Source organism: Callithrix jacchus, chromosome 17 (assembly GCF_049354715.1).
Source record: "Callithrix jacchus isolate 240 chromosome 17, calJac240_pri, whole genome shotgun sequence".
In the NCBI taxonomy this organism is placed as follows: Eukaryota; Metazoa; Chordata; class Mammalia; order Primates; family Cebidae; genus Callithrix; species Callithrix jacchus.
Window position 1 is genome coordinate 35,742,928 of NC_133518.1, and position 16,940 is coordinate 35,759,867.

General features: G+C 41.4%; 1 protein-coding gene across 9 annotated transcripts in view; it reads left to right on the top strand.

The window, feature by feature from the left end:
- The window catches only part of WWTR1 (WW domain containing transcription regulator 1), a 256,364-nt gene that overhangs the window by 221,458 nt on the left and 17,966 nt on the right, over positions 1-16,940 (top strand). For all 9 annotated transcript variants that reach the window (XM_078354015.1, XM_054247076.2, XM_035278425.3 and 6 more), the window contains one exon: positions 6,264-6,466. In XM_078354015.1, coding sequence (XP_078210141.1) covers positions 6,264-6,466 — 203 coding nt within the window. The remainder of the gene's footprint in view (positions 1-6,263; positions 6,467-16,940) is intronic.

Below are 16,940 nucleotides of genomic sequence, written 5' to 3' on the forward strand. Positions count from 1 at the left end.
CATTATTACTGGAGCCTAAGTACAGTTAGGAAGAGGTGCTGGGAATGGAAAAATTCACGGAGGACTTGGGGAGGCCTTACCCATTCACTTAAATGGAACTGTGCCTCTGACACATTAACAAAACCACATATTGTAAAAATTCACCTCCCTGTGCCAAGAGTAGAGATACCTCCACTGAGAAGTTCGTTGTCAAAAGGAGACAGGAGGAAGATGCAACAAGAAATGCATACTAGCCTAAGATATTCTTCTTCACCCTCCCAGACTCACTTGTGAACTGGGGAGAAGGAATTGAAGGGAGTCAAGTAATTTCTGTGTCTTCCTAGGGCTTAGATGTGACTTCTAGCCACTGGGCACCAGCTGTTCTTTCCATAATCTACTCAGAGCCAGCCCCTTGCAGGCCTGTCCGCTAATGTTTTTGTACTTGAGCCTACCCTTATGATTTTGTTTTCTTCACTTGGCATTGTATATATGTATGTGTGTAACTAGAACCTATTTTAAAAATGAGGAAAGCAGGCCCAGGACATAGAAAAGCAGGCCACTGAAACCCTCTGAGGCCAAAAAGATGTTTGTGAAACATTCCAGGAGGCGCTCTGGGCAGCCTCTGATTCACTGGCCTCCCTCATCGTCTGCAGCTCCTGGCTTAGGGAAGATGCCAGAAGTACTTTCTCTATGAGCTGTGGCTCTCTGTTTCCTGGTGTTGCAAAAGTTCAGGATTGAAGTCTTTACCTTTTCCATGTTTGCTTCTTAAATAGCAGATCTTGTGCTGGCTTAGAATTGAGTCCAGGGACCTTCCTGGCCTTGAGCATACACTTAGAAAAAAAAAATGACCAAGTGTATATTGTCCCAGGCAGCACTAACCAGAGGGTCATGTCCAACATGAGTAACCCCCACCCCCTCCCCATTCCCGTGTTGACTGTTTGCTTCACCAAGGACACAGTCATTGAATCAAAAGTGTGCTTGTATCTCAGATGCTGTGGCACTGGCTTTTTGGTGGTGTTTTCTTTTATATTGAATAATGCCAATGAAATGTTTTTGGTCACAAATCTGCAGAGCATGGTTTTATCAATTTCCAAACAGAGTACAGAACACCAATTATAAAAAAAGGAAAAGGGGATGAAAACAATGAAAAAGAAAAAGATAAATGGGAATCTAAATTTAAATTCTGACTCTCTTGGAAGGAAAAACAAAAGAGATGTTCCTGCTTTAGCTTTGATGCATTCCTGCTTCAATGGCGAAATCTTCTGTTTGGGTTATTCCTTTCTGTGGGGACTGGCAACGGTCTAGAGCTGACGAGGTCTTTAGCTTTTTTGAGGCAGTTTGTGGCAGTCTGCCCTTAATCCGGCTTGGCCTCAGATACTGCATTTGGAATACTTTGCCTTTTCTTTTTTTTTTTTTTAGATGGAGTTTTGCTCTTGTTGTCCAGGCTGGAGTGCAGTGGCGCGATCTTGGCTCACTGTAACCTCCGACTCCCAGGTTCAAGTGATTCTTCTGCCTCCCAAGTAGCTGGGATTATAGGCAGTTGTCACCACACCCAGCTAATCTTTTGTATTTTTAGTAGAGACAGGGTTTCACTATGTTGGCCAGGCTGGTCTCAAACTCCTGACCTCAGGTGATCCACCTGCCTCTGTCTCCCAAAGTGCTGGGATTACTGGCATGAGCCACCATGCCCGGCTGTTTTTGTTGTTGTTTGTTTGTTTTTTTATGAAACTATCATTCTCTCCCTAAAATGTTCTGGAATATTATTCCTAGGACTATTTTGTTCATCACAAATTCAGATGTTTTGCCTTCCCATACTCTCCTGGGGACTTTGTTTCTTTTTCTCTGCTTCAGGCCTCCTCTGCCCCCATTGTCAAAAACAGTAAAGAACTTCAACCACCAATGAAGCTCATGAGCTCCAGCGTCAATGACAATTCAGTATGGTTTGAAATTAAACAACTAGAGGGAGCAGAGTGGCAAGCCGAATCATAGGTTCCTGGATTGAGTCTAGTCACTTGGCTTCTAGATACTGACCAGTTTATGACTTCGATAAATTCACTTTCTCTGAGTGTTTGGTCTCCTCATCTCCTTAAGGAAATGTTGCGCCAAGCTTTGATAGTCTTGATTACATCTTAAACTGTATTTGTTTTTTTTTTTCCAATAATTTGGGGCTTCTTTCTTTTACTTTACCAAGAAAATATTGAGTTTGATGCTTACATAGCCATATTTTGTTTTATGCTTTTTTTTTTTTTTTTTTTTTTTTGAGTTGGAGCTCACTCTTGTTGCCCAGGCTGGAGTGCAGTGGTGCAATCTCAGCTCACCACAACCTCTGCCTCTGGGTTCAAGAATTACAAGCATGTACCACCATGCCTGACTAATTTTGTATTTTTGGTAGAGACAGGGTTTCTCCATGTTGGTCAGGCTGGTCTCGAACTCCTGACCTCAGGTGATCAGCCCGCCTCAGCCTCCCAAAGTGCTGTGATCACAAGCGTGAACCACCACACCTGGCCTTTGTTTTATGCTTTTTAATTTTCACATGTTTTACAATAAATGATAAATTCATATAGAAAAACTTGAAATAGTATGGAAAAGGAAAAGAAAGCTCTCCCATCCCCAATACCCAGTTTCTTCTGCAGAGGTACTCAATGTTGCCAGTCTCAGGTAGAGAAATCTGTGGAGATTTACTGCACATGCATAATATGCCCCACCTTTTCTCGCCACAAATAGTAGCATGCTCATGCATACAGTTCTGTCCTTTGGATTTTTCCCCTTCTGAACAATCTCTAAGAAACACTGGAATCATCATACAGAATTTCTCTAAATGGATGGATCACATCTCCCACTGATGGACATTAAGAGCATTCTTAATCTTTTACAACTATAAACAATACTGTTGTGAATATCCTTGTACAAACCGCTCTGTTGGAATGTGCTTTAATGGAAAACAAAACTACCATCTAAGTTCCATTCTTTTCCAGACTCTACAGTTAATAATGAGAGATGTTTAGTCTGAATGATCAAATCTGAATTAAGTGGCAAAGACCAATGTCTCCACCATTACTTCCTGTGAATTATCTCTCGTAGGGGCTAGTTTTTTGAAGACTCATATAGGTGTAGCTTGGGAAGAGCTCTTCTGCAAGTCTGAAACTCCCCCAGATTAGGATTCAGATATTAATAAAATCTGCTGAGCAGTATCTGGTTGCTGTGTGGCTTTGAGTAACACAGTATATTCTGCTTGTGAGTAAGCAGAATGGAGCATTTTGGATACCTACAAGAGCCATCTATCTACCTAAGTGATTGATGATAGTCCTACTAGAATTTTTCATGTCAGTAAGTTACCAGGCCTGAGTTGGTTTTTAAATTTTTCAAAGTGTCTAAATTATAAAAATTAACATAAGGCCAGGTACGGTGGCTCATGCCTGTAATCCCAACACTTTGGGAGGCTGAGGCAGGTGGATCACTTGAGGCTAGGAGTTGGAGACCAGACTGGCCAACATGGCAAAAACTGTCTCTACTAAAAGTAAAAAAATTAGTGGGGCAGGGTGGTGCACGACTGTAATCCCAGCTACTCGGGAGACTGAGGCAGGAGTATTGCTTGAACCCGGGAGGCAGAGGTTGCAGTGAGCCAAGATTGCACCACTGCATTCCAGCCTGGGCGATAGAGCAACACTCTGTCTCAAAACAACAATATAGGATTAACAATCTGCACCTTTGAAGCTTTTTTTTCCCTAACCTGGGGGTTTCTGATATCGAAACTATTGGGCATCTTTTTTGTCTATAGTAGTTACATCAGATACTACCATATTAAGTATAACTACTAATAAGTACATACTTTTATAGAAGGTTCTGAAATGGCTGTTCCTTGAAATAATTATCATTCTTCCGTCTGTGCCTCTCTTTCCTGGCTTGAAATAGGTTTCATGAATTAAACCCTTCTGGGTGTCTGGATTTTGTCTTCCTTGAATCTGCATTTAAGATAACTTTTTCCCTGTGACACCATCTGTGCACAATCCTTTACCTCCCACCCCGGGCCTTCAAGTAGAGGTTGTCATTATACTGTAACAAGCTCTAGAAGTGAAATACTCATTTCAGGTTTTTTGGCATCAGTCAAGACTACTTTTTCTCTTGTTCGTAATCTAAGAGTATAAGAAATGCCAACTGGTTTTATTCATTCACCAGTTTGTTTCCTGAGCTTTCCCTGAGTACCTGGGATTGTGCCAGGAGGTGAGAGTCCTTGGTGATGGGCTTAATTCTAAGACGGAAACCTAAACTGTCTAGGCAATATACTCTGATATCTTCCCTTTTACTAGCATGTTATTGGGCTCAGAGTTGTAAATCTATGCAGGCTCTCCTTGAGCCCTTCCTCTTAGTAACCCAAGCAACATTTGCATCTCTATTTTGATGACCTGCTCTGTGTGTACTTTCTTGCAAACAATTGAAGGCAGACTGTCTTTACAGAGTTGCTCTCAGGCTTCAGCAGTTGTTCCTTTTCTTCAGTCTAAGATGCGACAGAAGGTGGCCAAGGACAGTTGCACGAGGTGCAAGAGGATCTCGATTTTGGTCTTTGCTCTACTTGCCACTAACCAGCGCACATCCCTTAACCTTTCTGGGTTAGAGTCCCTGTTCCATAAAATGAGGGGGTGGACTAGATTCTCAGGTTCCTCATGTAGCCTAACAGTTTCCCATTCCGTAAGCCACACATAAAAATCCATCTCGTTTCTTCATAACTCCCTTCTACCAGCCCGTTAATTCTTATGAAGGCAGGAGCTATTTTTCCAAGTTTAATTCCAGTGACACACAGCAGGAATTGCAATAACAATTTGAGTGAGCATATGAATAAAAAAAGAACATTTTTATCCCACCTTCACCTCCATCCTGGAGAAGTCTCTGCCGTGGAATTCTTCCTCAAAGAAATCTATTCTTCTCTAGAAAACTTTCAGTGTTGGTATTGTCTTTCAAATATACACATATATTATGCATTTAATACAAACATTTAATAGAGGTTTGGACTCCTTAAATTCATTTAAGAAGAATTACTTGTAAATCATATTTCTATATCATATCCATAGCAAACTGAAGATTAAAAATATTTAACTTAAGCCACTGAGCACAGTGACTTCCACCTGCAATCCCAGCACTTTGGGAGGCCAAGGTGGGAGGATTGCTTGAGCCCAGGAGTTACAGACCAGCCTAGGCATCAACATAGTGATACCTCGTCTCTATTAAAAAAAAAAATATATATATATATATATCTACATACACATATATATACATGCATATGAAATATTATAAAATATACATATATTATAAAATATTTTAAAGTTAATGATACCAAATTTAGCAAAAATTGAGAGTTTTTTCTCAGAAATGAAGTGAGTATATAAAATTATACCTTGTTGTCTTTGGCCCTGACCTAGGAAGTAATAGACTGAAAAGCATAGTTTTCTTGATTACATGACATTGCCCAGCAAAAGTTAAGCAAATTTGACTGGTAAGCAATTTTGAGAAAAACTAGCATTTTTTAAAATGCATTTTTGTTGAAATATCAATTATAGAATTTAAGGATTTTAAAATTATTTTTGTAAAGTAGAATTCTATATCTTGAAATTTCATTGGTTGTTAAATGCAGATAGATAATTTTTAAAAAATTTAAAACACTTCTCATGCCTTTATCCAGTCACAATATGTTTAGCATTTCTGTGTAATTTCTTTCTCACTAATTTCTCCCTTTGCATAAATATTTTTTTCTCAATCAGATATATGAAGTCCTCCTTATATGTCAGCTCCTGAGAGGTGCTTTGTGTTACATGTTGCTTATCAATTCACTGGTTCATGTACCAAAGATCGAATGCCCTCCTTACCTCTGCCATAAATACACAAATTAACTGAGAAAGCACACACACACACACACACACACACACACACACACACAGTGAAATGTTCTGGTGAAATTATCTCATAAGTTGTGATAACTTTTGTGGAATTTGCCTTAGGCCACTATGTTCTATGTAAGACTTAAAATGTACTCTAGACAGGTAAGGTGTGAAATGAGATTTTAACAGAAACAAAAGCTGAGACTAGATGAGTCAGGATTGGGACCAGTATTAGAGCCTCCATGAATTGAATTAAGGTAATAATTACTTAAAAAATAATGGTTAACAGGAAAGTACTTTGGAAGGAATCTCAGGAATCTATACTCCAAAGCACAGAACATTCTGATGGTCTATTTTTGATAAGGTATTGTGGGCCCTGGTCATTAATCTCCTGTATGTTCTTCCCTCCTGTAGTGATGAATCACCAACACCAGCAGCAGATGGCCCCCAGTACCCTGAGCCAGCAGAACCACCCCACTCAGAACCCACCCGCAGGGCTCATGAGTATGCCCAATGCGCTGACTACTCAGCAGCAGCAGCAGCAGAAACTGCGGCTTCAGAGAATCCAGATGGAGAGAGAAAGGATTCGAATGCGCCAAGAGGAGCTCATGAGGCAGGTATGGCCTTCCGTGGTGTCTGGTGGAGGCTTCCTGGCCCTTGGTGCCAAAGCTGATGGGTAGAAAGCTGCTTACCTTCAGGGCAATTCTTCTAGAGAAGAAGAGAGAATGGGGCTCAAAGCCCTACTGGAGGCCTCTTGATTAGAATATAGTTTCTTGAAACTCTCAGTGTTCTGCCTGCATTTGCAGAACCAAATTTAAGAATACAAGGATGAGCTATATTAGCATGGCTGCCTTTGGTTTCCACTGCTAGTCTTTAGAAGGAAAGAAAGGAGAAAGTAGAGAGACAAGAGCATGTTCCAATGATCCGTTGTTGTGTAACAAATTATCCCCAAATGTAGTTGCTTACATAGCCATTTCATTATATCACACAATTTTGTGGGTCAGAATTTAGAAAGGGCTCACCTGGGCTATTCTTCTGCTCTACATGGCATTGACTGAGGTCATTTAGTGGTATTCAGCTGGTAGGTGGGTTGGTCTGGATAGTCCACAATGGCTTTACTTAAGTGGGTGGCACAATGGTGAGGATTGCTGGAAGACTGGGCTTTACTGGAACAAAAACCTGGGATCTATGATGTGGCAATCTCAGAGTAGTGGTGCTTATTACATAGCAGCTTGGATTTTCAAGAAAAAGCATTCTAAGAGACAGGAAGAGAAAGTTGCCAGTTTCTGGGGCCCTAGCTCTGGAAACGATCATGGAGTTGCTTTTGCCAGGCTCTCTTGGTCAAAGTAGTCACAGAGAACCTCCCCTCCCCCACATTCAAGCAGATAGTGGAGTGGATGTTCCCCAGAAGAAATGACAAAGAATCTTTGTCCACCACAGAGCATGAAAAGGAGGGAAACTGAAGGGAGAATGAGAAGGGAAAATGGTGTTTTGTTTGTTTGTTTTTTGAGATGGAGTCTCGTTCTGTCGCCCAGTCTGGAGTGCAGTGACATGATCTTGGCTCACTACAACCTCCACCTCCTGGATTCAATCAATTCTCCCGCCTCAGCCTCCCGAGTAGCTGGGATTACAGGAATTACAGGCACCTGCCATCACACCAGGCTAATTTTTTTCTTTTTTTGTATTTTTAGTAGAGACAGGGTTTAACCATGTTGGCCAGACTAACTAATCTTGAATGCCTGACCTTGTGATCTGCCAGCCTCAACCTCCCAAAGTGCTGGGATTACAGGCGTGAGCCACTGCACCTGGCTGGGAAATGGTTTGTATATGGACTCAATAGAGTGCTCTGCAAAAACTGCCTGGGCATCAATCAGGCACTTTTGTGCCATGCTCCATTCATTCACTTTTCATTCCGCCAGTCAGCAGTATGTTGCCGTGTGTCCTCTGTGGGTCAGGCTCAGTGCTGTACTTCAAAAACGAATAAAAGGAGAATCCCTAAAAGAATCCACAGTTTTCTCCCTGTTTCAGTGGCTTGGTCCTGGAAGAGCAGAATTCTTTCTTCTGTGTTGTTAAACTCATATAACCCATATTTGCAGATCTCATACTTTTTCTCTGGCTACATTTTGGGGAGAAGAGCTTCAGTATATTGTTCTAACTTTTCAGACTTTGTTTTGTGACTCACAAGATACTTGAATTCCTTTTGCTACTTTAGAGAAATTAGAGAAATAAGTAGTTTTAACATTTCAAAGAAGTTTCTTGGAGGAAAGGACTGGGAACATTAGGGTAAACACTATTTTTTTAAGCCACATTATTTGGTACTTTCAAAAATACACACTGACTTCCATAAATAAATAATATGTTTCTCATCAAATAAATTCTAGGATATAAAAAAATCTATATTTTATGAGGTTTAAAATGCATGGTAGGCCAGGAGCGGTGGCTCATGCCTGTAATTTCAGCACTTTGGGAGGCTGAGGCAGGCAGATCATAGGACCAGGAGATCGAGACCATCCTGGCTAACATGGTGAAACCCTGTCTCTACTAAAAATACAAAAAATTAGCCAGGCGTGGTGGCACATACCTATAATCCCAGCTACTCAGGAGGCTGAGGCAGGAGAATAACTTGAACCCAGGGGGCGGAGGTTGCAGTGAGCCGAGTCCACTGGACTCCAGCCTGGGCAACAGTGAGACTCCGTCTCAAAAAAAAAAAATGGTAAATTAAAATCATTTCTCAGATATAGTATTTGAAAATAAGGGAAATGAATATAAATTGTGCCCTGTTGCTCAGCTGAACTTTCCTCCAAATTTGCGGAATACAACTTAATAATTAGGTAATTACAGTTGTGTCCTTTACCCTGAGGATTTATGTTTGAACTTTCATGGTTATTTCAGGCTAACGGTTGTTTATACTGATTTTAGATATCTAGTGTCATGTTTTTTGACGGGAAATAATTGTATTATTAATGGTTTTCTGTCTTTGAATAATAATTTTATTTGGAATAATTTTTCTATTTTATAATGTAGGATAAATCAAACAGTATTTCAACAGCATTTTATACATTCTCAGTTTTGTACTTAAATGAGTTTTAGGGCTTTAGAGTTTCTTCTTTTCTACATAAAGATGTGACCATCCTGCAAAGAATAACTTGCTTTTCTGTTTTTGCAGGTGTGCTTCTCTTTCTCTTGCTACCCCTCCTTCTTTCCCACATAAAGTATTTCTGAGAAGGAGTGGGAAAAGTGCCCCAAATTGTTTCCTTTATTCCAGCTGTAGGTGCCTTTGAACCAGGATGTAGTACTGATGGTTCATATTACAGAATGCCAACCAAGTCCCTTAAATGCTGATCCTTGGAGGCTGTGGAATGCAGGGCATTTTGCTGCACCGTAGTGAGCAATTGCAGTGTATATGACAGCAGGAGAAAAGACTGTCCAGATTTGCTCACAGAGGCTCACATAGTTCAGCCTTGACTCTGTGCGAGTGTTTGTGTGTGTGTGTGTGTGTGGGTGTGGGTGTGGTGTGTGCAGTTAGGAGGAGATGGGATGGTGGAATGGATGGTTCTCGTGTTCTAATGTCTTTTTATTTTTGTTAGGGAGTACAGGAAAAGGTCTAAATAGACTTTTTAATCGTGGCAGTTTTTTTTCCCGTTCAGAAGCAGCATGCTCCTGAGTGTCAAAGATATGATTTAAGACCATATAATAAAAGGCATTGGAGTGTTCTTTTTTTTTAATTTTTAAATTTTTTTTAGAGATGGGGTTTCATTATCTTGGCCAGGCTGGTCTTGAACTCCTGAACTCTTGACCCACCTGCCTCAGCCTCCCAAAGTGCTGGGATTAGAGGTGTGAGCCACCGCGCCCAGCCTTGGAGTGTTCTATAATCATTTTCTGGGGCATTTGCCAGGATGCCTGGTTATTCAGTATTCAGGTGTGGACCGTGTATATCATCTTTGTGGGTTTTTTGAACTCTTTTGGTGATTCTCTGCTTTGCTTTATGAACCAAAGCTATAGCAGCAGCAGGGAAACCGACTGGAATTAAAAGTGATCTTTGGCTCACTTGCTCAGTCGCCTTCTAGCATCTGGTTAGATGGGGGAAATGGGGGTCCTGGTGAGATTTAAAGATTATCTGTAGACTTCTGTTTGTTCTCTCTGTCCTACCCCTATGTCCTGGGTAGTCAACAACTGCCTGAATATCTTTTGCTCAGGGGACAGTTTGTAATTACACTGGCTCTCCTCTTGCTTGCAGGAGGCCTTAATTGTACAGCTTGTCTTCTCAGGGCTCGTGCCTTGCAGGCAGGCCTAGACCTACCTGCCCTTCTAGCAACAGAGACTCTGAGAGCAAGGCCTCAGGCTATGCTGTCTCTCTCCATAGTAGAAAGGGATACGCCAGGTGCAATGGCTCATACCTGTAATCCCATTACTTTGGGAGCCCAGGTGACTGGATCACCTGAGTTTGGGAGTTTGAGACCAGCCTGATGAACATGGAGAAACCCCATCTCTACTAAAAATACAAAATTAGGCTGGATGTGGTGGCTCATGCCTATAATCCCAGCACTTTCAGAGGCCGAGGCGGGCGGATCATAAGATCAGGAGTTTCAGACCAGCCTGGCCCTGTCGCTACTAAAAATACAAAAATTAGCCAGTTGTGGTGGTGGGTGCCTGTAATGTCGGCTACTCGGGAGGCTGAACTCGGAAGGCAGAGGTTGCAGGGAGCTGAGATCACGCCGCTGCACTCCAGCATGGGTGGCAGAACAAGAATCCATCTCAAAAAAAAAAAAAAAAAAGAGTGAAACTCAGTCTCAAAAAAAAAAAGGAAAGAAAGAAGAAAGAGAGGTTGGCAAAATTTAATACCAACCTGGTAGATGAATCTGTCCCCTAATGATTGAGAAATTATCACTGCTGTCTATAGTTTTATCATTCTTGAATGATGTGATGAATCTGAAAGGTCCTTGTGGAGAATATGCTATATAAATGTTGTCTCATTTTTCTTCCTCTTCTTTCTTTCTGCTATGCCATTCTTCCACGAGGCATAGAGTTTGATTATGTTATGCCATGAAAAAAACAACTCCTTGGTCCTTGTTGCCTGATTTGATATATACCACAATGCCAAAGGATCATCTATTAACTCATTGCCATTGAAATCATGCTAGGATATTAACAAAATGGATCTGAGGAAACTTTGATTACAAATCTAAAGCAAACCTTCATTATTTCAGGATGGAAGCTCATATTTTTTTCTTCCTTCATTCCTTTATTTCTTCATTCATTCATTCAGTCACTATTTAGTAGAAAATAATAGACAGGTAAATGGGATGTGACTGCCTTCAGTTAACTTGTATTTTAGCAGAAAAAAAAAATGAACTCTAATCCAAATTGGTGGCCAGAAGGGTAAATTACCTTTCTGCTTCACAGGGACCTAGTGGCTACCATCTTTGACTTTCATTCCTGGAACTGAGACCAGATGCACCTCAGCAGAGTTCTGTGAAAGTGAGCATCAGATACTCCTTTTGCTTTCCAGTGACACCCTCAGATCAACAAACTGTTGAACAGCTACAGAATTAGGATCAAAAGAGCCAATAAGGTTTGGTATCTCTGCTGCTAAGGAAGGAATCTTCTGAAGTAGGAGAATTTCCTTAACTGCAGTCCCTCCAATCTAGCATTGGCTACTGGAGCAATAGAGCTGAGCTACTTGTGTCTGATAATTGATGAATTATCTTGGAATGTGGCAGACACTCCAAGTGGAGGGGTACCAGGGAGCATGAGAGGATCCCACTGGGTCTGCAGTGCATATCCTTGTCAGGAAAGTAGAGCTCTTACCACTGTCAACAGGCATCTACCATGGAAGACGTAAAGACTGAATTTTTGTGAAAGGAAGTCTTTTGTCTGTGATAGAGTTTTGTTATTACTGAATTTCCCAAAGGCTGTGAGGCTACTTCAGGTTCACCAAAGAAATGTCAACTCTGGAAAAAAAAAAAGAAAGCAATTCTTACTGAAGAATTCTTATTGAAGATTTGCTTCCTCTTACCTTCTTTTTTTTTTTTTTTGAGACAGAGTCTTGCACTGTCACCCAGGGTGGAGTGCAATGGCGCGATCTTGGCTCACTGCAACCTCCACCTCCTGGGTTCACGCGATTCTCCTTCCTCACCCTCCCAAATAGCTGGGATTACAGGCACCTGCCATCACATTTGGCTAATTTTTTTGTATATTTTAGTAGAGACAGGGTTTCACTACTTTGACCAGACTGGCCTCAAACTCCTGACCTTGTGATTTGCCTGCCTCAGCCTCCCAAAGTGCTGGGATTATAGGAGTAAGCCACTGCTCCCAGCCTTATTTTTAATTTTTAAAGGAACTTAAAATTCTGTTGCATTTTTTTAAGTTGAAAAAAAATTTAATTTTCGACTAAGTGTGGTGGTGCATGCGTGTAATCCCAGCACTTTAGGAAACCAAGGCAGGTGGATCACTTGAGGTCAGGAGTTTGAGACCAGCCTGGCCGACATAATGAAACCCCATCTCAGCTAAAAATACAAAAATTAGCTGGGCATAACGGTGGGTGCCGGTAGTCCCAGCTACTCGGGAGGCTGAGGCAGGAGAATCACTTGAACCTGGGAGGTGGAGGTTGCAGTGAGCTGAGATTGAGTCACTGTACTTTAGCCTGGGCAACAGAGCAAGACTCCATCTCAAAATATTAATAATAATTTTTTACTGAGTTATTTTTGTGATTAAAAGAAAGTGGTTTGCTAAGTGCAAGAAGCCAGACTTCCCCCCAAAACTACATTCTGTATGATTCCACTTATGTGACATTCTGGAAAAGCAAAACTATAGGGAAGACAGAGAAGAGATGAGTGCTTGCCAGGGCTGGTGATACAGAAAGAGTAGACTCCAAAGGGACAGCACTGGGGAATTGTGGGGCGGATGGCACAGTTTCCATGTCTTGATTGTGATGGCTATTTCACAGCTCTATGCATTTGTCAAAACTCAGAAATGTATAGCACAAAGAGTGAATTTTACTGTATGTAAAACAAAAAGAATAAAAGAAAATTAATTGCCACACACAGAAAGACAAAACATATGTTTAAGGTACGATGTATAAAATACTAAACAACAAAAAAGAAAATTACAATCACTCATACTCTTACCTAGATAGGGTGTCTGTAAATAGGTTGGTGATTTCTTTCTAGTCTTTTTGTATATATCATGTGTATCAGTGTGTCTACTTTGTTTTTTTTGTTTGTTTGTTTTGAGACGGAGTCTTGCTCTGTCACCAAGCTGGAGTGTAGTGGCACTATCTCAGCTCACTGCAACCTTCGCCTCCCAGGTTCAAGCGATTCCCCTGCCTCAGCCTCCTGAGTAGCTGGGACTACAGGCGCATGCCACCACGCCTGGCTAATTTTTTGTATTTTGGTAGAGACGGGCTTTCACCATGTTGGCCAGGATGGTCTCGATCTCCTGACCTTGTGGTCCGACCGCCTTGGCCTCCCAAAGTGTTGGGATTGCAGGCCTGAGACACCGCACCCAGCTTACTTTGTTTTTATAAAAAACAAAAGTGGCAGCATACTCTAATACTGTTTTGTTACCTCTTATTAATATATTGTGAAGTTATTTGTTTATTGTGTGTCAGCTGTGAAGTTGTGCTGTGACTTTGTATGTACCCATTCCAAGCACCTAGAATCATTTTTACAACAGGCCATACATAAATTTTTAAATGTCATGAGCCACACCCACCCACAATGACTACAGAATATTCTGTTGTTACAACTGAAAATGCAGTATTTGCTCAGTACCCTAAAAGGCATGATTGCAACTTTACCAAATGAAATGGGAAATTGTAGTCACAGGTAAGACATTGAGAAACAGGTTTCTCAGTGCCTGTTTATCTAAAGGAACAATTCCTTGACATGAAAACAGTCATATGGCTTTACCTGAAGAGAGTGTTTCTTTTCATTTGTACAATTCTTTTAAATATAATGGTTTGTGGCCATCTGTCTGGAAGATTTTAATTTCGAGGACCAGTACCTGGAAGACAGTAAGTTTCGAAGCCTTCCTCCTTGACCCTTCATGGGGGCTGCCTTGTAGAGAAACCATTACTCCCAAGCAAGTTCAGCCCTGTTTTTACCCTCAACCTTTTTTTTTTTTATTTGGGGGTTGGGGGACAGGAAAATGCAATTCCTCGAACAAAAATGCTGACTAAGCCCAGCCTCTGGTCGTCAGGGCAACAAGGACAAGGAAAGAGGGAGGCCCCGGAATCCTTTTGGCAGGTCTGTGGGATTTCTGCCGGCCTTGACAGCCATGGGGCCAAGTGGGCCAGCTGGCCGACCTCTCACAGCCATCCTGACAGAGGGCTCCTGAAGGGGGACACACCTGGCTGTGAGCAGCACTGGCCTGGGAAGGTTCTGGGCCTGTTTTTTGTCATGCAAAGAATAGCTGTTTAGAGAGCTAGGAAAGCGTCGTATTGGAGCAGTCATGAAGCATAAGTGGTGGCTATTTCATAGCCTTTGCTTCAGAACAGGGGACTATTTAACTTTTAGAAAAGCACTTCTTAGCATCAGGTTTCAGAGTTGACTGGAATAGCAGAGGTCCATGTCGTTTAACATTTTGTGAATTTATAAGTCCCTCCATATAAGCTTGGCTGTTTAAGTTCATTCATTCATGTATTTGTTTTACAAATGCTCTAGGCATTAAATGTATGGCTGTGAGAAACAGATGGCCTGTTCCCTCACGAAGCTTCTATTCTAGCTTGTGTCAAGTGTTTTATTTGCCTACATGCCCCAGAAATAATCAGTTTTCCAAAATGTCCCAGTGTGCCCTGGTTGTTGAGTAATAGTATCAATTCAAATCATTTTTTTTGTTTGTTTTTGAGACACAGTCTCACTTCATCACCTAGGATGGAGTGCAGTAGTATGATCTTGGTTCACTGCAACCTCCACCTCCCAGACTCAAGTGATTCTCATGCATCAGCCTCCCAAGTAGCTGGGATTACAGGTGTGTGTCACCACATCTGGCTAATTTTTTATATTTTAGTAGAGACGGGGTTTCACCATGTTGGCTAGGCTGGTCTCAAATTCCTGGCCTCAAGTGATCTGCCCGCCTTGGCCTCCCAAAGTGCTGGCATTATAGGCATGAACTACTGTGCCCAGCCTTCAAATCAAGTCTTTTGAAAAGAAAGCTTTTTTTCAAAACAACAGGTTGTATATGATAAATATACACCAATATTTGGTCAATTAAAATAAATAAATGAAATAAAATTTGAAAACTTTTATAAATTGAGCATAGTTTTAAAATGGGGGTTCACCAAGTTTACACTAAGTAAAAGCAACTTCTTATTTCTGATTTTAATAAGATCATTGATATATGAAGAAATATTCCATTTCAAAATCCATTCAGCATTTTTGTTGTTGTTTGTTTTTTGAGACAGAGCCTCACTGTTTCCCAGGCTGCAGTGCAGTGGTGCAATCTTGGCTCACTGCAACCTCCATCTCCCAGGTTCAAGTGATTCTCCTGCCTCAGCCCCTTGAGTAGCTGGGATACCATGCCTGGCTAATGTTTTGTATTTTTAGTAAAGATGGGGTTTTGCCATGTTGGCTAGGCTGGTCTTGAACTCCTGGCCTCAAGTGATCTGCCCACCTCGGCCTCCCAAAGTGCTGAGATTACAAGGCGTGAGCCACTGCAGCAGGCCTCAGCCTTCTTTTTAAGTGAAGACAGAATAGTATCTAAATCATAATGTTTTCCTTAATGTGATTTGAAGACACAACAGAAACCAATTGTGAAACAATACAATTTGTTATATACACTCTGAATAAAAAGAGCAACAAATAGACCATAGATAATAATGACAAACTTAAATGCCCTCCTAAAAGTATCGGTGTTTAGACAGTTCTTTATAGGGACAATCTGGCAGCTGAGCATGAGTGATGAGTTGTTTCAAAAAGGGAGGCTCCGGGAAATGTGACAGTGCATTTCAGAATCCCTTGGCACAGAGTTAAAAAGAGATATACATCAGTACTTTCTTTCCCTCGTAAAGAAGGCAAATAATTCAGCATCCTCCCTCTGAAGTCCCTCAGGGTTTTGGCAGAGAAAGCAACTTCTCTGCATCCAGAATAACTATTTTAATGTTAGGATTTCAAAATATTGTCCTTTATTTTTTCATTTTTTTCTACTCACCCCACCCTTTATAATTAAAACAATCCAATCTTCCATTTTTGTAGAGTCCCTGGCCACACACATGAAATAAAATAGAGCAGCCTCTGAAGAGTTGATTGTCATTTGTTTCCCTTTTGAAGTGCCTTCAGGTGAGGGCAGGAGCTGGCTGGCGGAGTGCTTTCTCAGCCAAGGTGGGACAGAGCTGCAGGATGCTTTCAGCTGCTGCTTACTTTCTCACCTCCTCTGCTGGTTTATTCCACAGGCAAGCTGCAGGCCAGTGACCTGGGAGGATAGGAGGCCTGAGGTTTGCTTCCAGGGACATCTTCAGCTCACAAATTATCATTTGTCTTCACATCCATACTTCTCCAGCTATTTTACACACCACCCGTCCTCCAGCTGCTAGGAGAGGATGTTTTTTAAACCACATATAATTACTCACTTCAGAGAGCTAGATAGATGACCACAAACTCACCAAGAGATTCTCAAGCTCTTATTTTGCAAGTCTTTCCACCCCAAGCTTGGACACAGACAAAAAATAAAATTATTGGAGGCGGGTTGGGGCAGGGTTAGCAGGGAGAGCTTTCCTTCTGAAAAGTGCCCTTAAAATCGGAACTTATAACTTTGCTTGGTGGGTTGTGAATTCCTAGGATGTGAGCTCCACTCATATACATTGAAAAGTATCATCAGATACATCCAGTTCATTCTGTTGCCCTGTTCAGGGAGGAAAACTGTGTTCAGGAAAGTTAAACTAGCTGTTTTATTAAATTTCCTCTGAACTGTCTGAGGTAAAGGGGCTGGTGTTTTTATTTTATAGCTGGGAAAACAGGCTCAGAGAAATGAAGTAACTTGCCCAAGTCTCCTAGCCAGTCATGAAAGAGTTGACAATCTGAGGTATGCCAACCTCAACCCTCAGCTTTTTTTTCCCTCTGCCACACCGAGACTTTGCCACACTCTTGACTCTGG